Below are 6,000 nucleotides of genomic sequence, written 5' to 3'. Positions count from 1 at the left end.
CCTCACCTACAGTAGGAAAACATAAACAGAGTTTAGTCCTTGAATTTGAGAGAGAGGCTTTATTGAGACACACAGAGAGCGCTGAGCAGCCTGTAGCTGGGCTCTGTGCCACACGTGACTGTTCCACTCTGAATGAGAAACATGTATGAGCTAATGTGTAATTAGACGTTACTATTTTCACTGAACTCTGCCCTAGAAGAGCACAAGGCTGCTGTTTGAACTCCCTGTGCCAGGAAACTTAGGGGCCATCAATACGCCTTTGGGTTATTGCAGTTAACTTTAAATAACTCTGTTCAGCATGGCTGTGGAAAACGATACGGTTGGAGAAACTTACTCAGAACACTCTCAAAGCCACACTTTCAGCTAGTATAATGTCATGAAATATGTAAATATGATTTCTTAAAACAAAGTTTGCACATTACAAACCCCCAGCTTCACAACCACATTTCAAATATAACTTAAAAAGAGTTCCAGTTTCTTAACATGTGCAAGTCACCTTTAACAGCTATATTAGATTATACATTTTATCTGATATTGTATATATATATATATATATATATATATATATATATATATATATATATATATATATATATATACATTTAATTATAAGTATAAATAAAAAATTGAATAAAGAAATATTATTGGAAACAAAGTAAAAACTGTTATATTGTGAAATAGTATTACAATTCAAAATATCTGTTTTCTATTTTAATATATTTTAAAGTGCAATTTATTCCTGTAATGCAAAGCTGAATTTTCAGCATCATTCTTCAGTGTCATATCATTCCAGTATGTTGATTTGGTGCTCAAGATACATTTCTTCTTATTATTAATGTTGTAAACAGTTGTGCTGCTAAATATTTTTTTGTGGAAACTGAGATACATTTTTTTCAGGATTATTTGATGAATAGGAAGTACATAAGAACAGCATTTATTTGAAATAAAAAATCTTTTATAACATTATAAATGTCTTTACTGACACTTTTGACCAATATATTGCATCCTTGCTGAATAAAATTATTAATTTCTTTTTTAAAAAATCTTACTGAACTCATGCTTTTGAATGCTACTATATACATGACCCTTCCACAACTTTTAGGTCTCAACACAAAGTTTTAAAGTGATGTTTCAGGGTTGGCCTGTCTTAACTGAGCAGCTTTTCTCCTTTGGGGGACTTGTGAGAAGCCTTCTATGCCTTCTTTTCTCGAAAAACTCCCATTCACCCGTACAGAGTCCAGAGAAAACCTCTGGCACAACATCAAAGTTGAGCACATGTCTGCTTCACTTCCTCCCCCTTCATCTCTGGGGGAGATCAGCACATGTAGAGGCGATGTGAGTGTAGTAATAAGATACAGCCCCCTTTCACTTATTGTTAAAACAAAGCAATAAAAACTGTGCCGACTTGGCACTCGTCATGACTGCTTAGAAATGGAGTGAAAAAAAAGAAGAAGCTGTGACATTGTGAGACATTTCAGCCAAATTGTAGCTGTAAAGATCTTTAAAGGTTTCCACACCTTTTCACCAATGAATTTCCATAACTTTTCCAGCAGTTTGTGATCACTAAATATAACTTTTTTTTTTATCATTTCATAGCAATTGCACTCCCAAAGAGTAGCTGATGCAATTTTTCAGAGCTAAGTGCAACTAGAAAATGCATATTCACAATAGAAGTTTCCATTTTATATCTTTTCCAGACACAACTCCCTGTTATTCCCAACTGTGGGAACTTTGGTTGGACATTATTTTATTTTATCTTACACTGTGGACACTACAGCAAATCTGATTATTTGTGTATCTGATCTAAATTGTGTCCACCCTATGTACTGTAACTGTTCAGATCTGATTTGTCCCATGGCTTTCTTTGTTTTCTGGAATATCTTTGTTGGTTTTTATGGTAATGTTGTTGCATTGGTAGGCATATGCCAAAAACAACAGCAACATGGAGCGGTTTGCAATACAGATGTTGTCTTATTGACAGCATGACATTGTGTAGCTGCTGCGCTGGACTACAAGATCTTCTGAGGCAGCGGCAGAAACATAGGAGGCTGGTATGCTCGGCTTTATTCCATGCTGTCGTCTCCGCTGTTCTCAGAATTCAACATGTTTCCATTATATTGTAATTTTCTGCTCGACCGGCACTTTGCAACAACACAATCTTGTTTCTGCAGTGACTTTCAGCATGTTTCCTATAACAATATCTGACATGTTTACGATTTCAAACCACATATGAATGTAGCTGAAAACAGATTTGTAAAAATCGCATTTCATGTGATTTTTTTGCCGTTCACACTTGCTAAATCTGATCGGACTCCAATCGGATATGCACATAACCCAAATCCAATTTAGCCTGACCGTCTGAACAAGTCTTATAGAAAGTTTTGAAAGTCTTGTTCAGACTGTCTTAACCTTGTTCTGTATTTAGCCTTGTTAAGACTGTCAGCCCAAATACTATTTTTGGGCATATCCGTTTGCAGTCCGATCAGATTTAGCAAGTGTGAACGGCAAAAAAAAAAAAAAAAAAGTGGTTTGAAATCCTATTCAAATCACATTTCAGTTTGACTGCTCTGATCTGATCGGATTTTGTGTGGTTTATGTGACTTTCTCACACCAGGTAAAATATAAACGTAAGACATTGTTATAGGAAATATGCTGAAAGTTGCTGCAGAAACAAGGTTGTGTTGTTGCAATGTGCCAAACGAGCAGAAAATGACAATATAACGGAGACATGCAAACCGGCAGAGACGACAGCATAGAATAAAGCCACGTATACCATCTCAGCAGCTACATATTATCATGTTGTAAATGAGACAAAATCTGTATTGCAAACCCCTTCATGTTGTGGTTGTTGTTGTTGGCGGATCTGGAAAAGGGATCTGAACAGATGTGGACAGTCAATTATTTTAGATCAGATTCCAATCCAGATTTAGACAGTGTGAACGTAGCCATAAACCACGCAAAAACCAGAGTGGTCAGACAAACAGATTTCCAGAAATTCAACTTGAATAGGATTTCAAACCACATGTGAATGTAGATCAAAACGGATTTGTAAACTGATTTTTTTGTCCTTCACACTTGCTAAATATGATTTGATTCCAATATGCACACAAATTGGATTTGGACTGAGTCTGAACGAGGCGAATGGAAAGCTTTGAAAGTTAGTTGAGACTAAATCGGAGAATATACTGTTCTTTTTTGGCCAACTGTGGGTTGTTTCTTCTACAAAAGCTTTGTGTTGCTGGTCTTGTGGGCGGCTCCTGCGGGATTGGTAAAAATCTGCGACTGCGGGCCATGTAAACTTTTTAGATTTGAGCTCAGAGGGCTTTTTCCAGCAACATTTAAGAGACGACACCTGATCAGAGCAGACCTTGTAGACATAGTTTTATTTCAAGTGATATCTGACAAGCAATCATCAAATCAACATATAAAAACATCTGCACCATTTCCTTTCAAGCTTATGTCATGGCGCTTTAAAATAAATACTTCTCAAGAGGAAATAATACAGACATAATATGCAAAATCCAAACCAGACAAAACAAAACAACCGAGCAAATGCGACAGACGTAAAACATAAAAAGGGTCCATAAAATGTCAACGTACAGCCCCCCGAAACTCATCGTCAAAAAGAGTTGTAGAAAACATCTGAAGTACTTTGTAAAATACAGAATCTTAGCAAAAATGTCTTTTGTTTTTTTTTCCCCCAGGTTTTCTCAAAATCATTGCAAAATATTAGCTGGTATCATAGCAAGATTAAATGTGAAGAAGAATGTGCTTTTGCATGTTTTTTTTATTTATTAGTATTCACATATAATATATAATAAGTATCGACAAAGTCCTGTATGGAGCAATGGCAGCCATATTGCACAAGGCTCATCTTCCTCAGGCACATGGAAGAACTCTCCTCTCGTTCACATGCTGTTTTAGCGGGGCACGGGTAACCATGGCTACCAGCGCCACTCGAATATGACGCCCTCGCACTCGACGCGCTTTGGGGCGGCCGTTGCGAGTACCCGCACCTTTCTACTCATCATCTGCCAGCGACCGACAGAGTAAGACAAAGAACAGAAAGAGTCAACTGAGCATGAGTCCAGAGTTCACATTCGAAATCCCCCTCTGTTTATGACACAAACGCAACAGGTTGCTCACATTTTTTTCTTTTCACATATTAAAAAAAATTTGGTTCCTTTTGCTCGTCTTTCCGCCACAACGTAACAAGCCCTCGCACGCTGTTTAAGAATACAGGTATACAGTACAAAAAACTGGTCCGTGTCAAAGATCATGTGACCTGTGAATGCAACCCTCACAAACACCCACAGACTGAATGTAAACAATCTCTCGCATGGCTTTCGATCCAAACCGGAGTGCATGAGCTTGAAAAAGTGTTGTTTCCCACTGTACAATGACGAAAAAAGCTTGCCACCATGCCTTAGCACCTCAGAATCGGTCCCAAATGTAATCTAGCATTGAAAAACATAACGTATCATCAAATACTACAATGCACCGTTGTGTCTCGAACCGCTAGAGCGAGTTAAGCTACATTTAGTTCACAGCTGTTAGTTTACTTAAAACGAGTTAAACAGGAAATGAACGTTCTCTTGAGTTTCCATTGAGTTTCTTATCAAGGACCGGTGCTGGGCGAAAACGTGTACACAAAAGGGTAAAAAGAGGGTTAGTGTGTGTACGCCGAATGCCTGCCATCGTGTCGCAGAGCCTCCGAAGAACATTCTCAAAGTGCAAAGGTTACGAATAGCCTTTCACAGTCCGCTTCAATCGTTCACTTGACATTTGTGAGAGAAATAACATAAATCACGCTTTAAAAATAACATTTAAATTAAAATAAATGTTCTAGGCACTACTGAATGTCCAAAGGCGTTGCTGTAAATTGAGGAAGAGAGTGTTAGAAAGCAAATCCAAAACGTTTTAAAGTGATGATTTTGCGAAACACTTCTACATGTAGATACCTCAAAACCAGCCAAATAACCAGATAGACGAGCTCTGAGTCTTTCGGTAGAGTTTCTGAGAGGAAGAAGGGTCCATAAAGATATACGTCAAGACAAAACGTCCCAATAAACGTCCTCAGGCCATGATTTTCTGTGGGATCTCTATGGAAGCTTTGAGGAAGATGGAGTTGTCACGGATGTAGTTCCTCTTCTTGATCTCCTCGTGCGAGATGAACTTGGGGTAGCCGAAACCCAGCGTGCTCTCGTCCAGCGAGTTCCGGCTGCTGCACGGTTTCTGGAAGTTCTTCCAGTTGGGATCAGGGTTGAAGGTCTCCGTGATATGCTGAGGTTTGGACAGCGACGGGTCGCTCTGGTCCAAAATGGAGAAGGTCACCTTGTAGGAGAAGGGCCATTCCAGCAGGTTGTCGTACTCGCCGGGCAGCACGCGGATGTAGATGGACAGATGGGAGCCCTCTCCGCTGCCGTTGCCGTTCAGGAATGCGGACACCTGCAGCTTGTAGCCGTAGCGGTGCGTGTAGAAGGGCGGGCTGAAGAACTCGTGGTTGTTGCGGAGTTTGGCCTCCTGCAGCTTACGCGAGTAGTCGGTCAGTTTCCAGATGAGAACGCCGTCGTGACTCACCGACAGCTCCTCCATTTCACGTCTCAGCTCCATGATTTCCTGCCGCTGCCGCCCCACCAAACTACACATCATGGTTAGGTGGGATTTTGTGCTCTCCTCCAGGTGTCGTCCGATTGCCATCTTTGGGCACTATAAAACAGAGCACAGAACATTTACATTAGCATAACGTGAATTTGAATCTTGACTAAAATATAGACCTTGATCATCATTGTAGACATCATATTTAATTTGACACAAATCAATGAATCGATGTATCAGTGTATTAATTCAAAAATAAAAATGTGAATAAATAAATAAGGTTTTCAAGCTGACAAATAAAATTACATATTTAAAAAAATGTTTAAATAATGTTTTTTTTTAAACTAGCTAATTAATAAATTGAGAATTGATGCAACATTTAAAAATATAAAACATTTACAA

General features: G+C 38.9%; 1 protein-coding gene across 1 annotated transcript in view; it reads right to left on the bottom strand.

Annotated features, from left to right (window-relative positions):
• Positions 1-3,372: 3,372 nt before the first annotated feature.
• The window catches only part of traf4a (tnf receptor-associated factor 4a), a 47,472-nt gene continuing 44,844 nt past the window's right edge, over positions 3,373-6,000 (bottom strand). The window contains exon 7 of the mRNA XM_067364522.1: positions 3,373-5,709. Coding sequence (XP_067220623.1) covers positions 5,077-5,709 — 633 coding nt within the window. The 3' untranslated portion in view covers positions 3,373-5,076. The remainder of the gene's footprint in view (positions 5,710-6,000) is intronic.

The sequence above is a fragment of the Chanodichthys erythropterus genome, chromosome 17 (genome assembly GCF_024489055.1).
Source record: "Chanodichthys erythropterus isolate Z2021 chromosome 17, ASM2448905v1, whole genome shotgun sequence".
Lineage (NCBI taxonomy): Eukaryota > Metazoa > Chordata > Actinopteri > Cypriniformes > Xenocyprididae > Chanodichthys > Chanodichthys erythropterus.
Note: the sequence above shows the minus strand (reverse complement) of the source record. Positions and strands in the feature narration are given on the sequence as shown.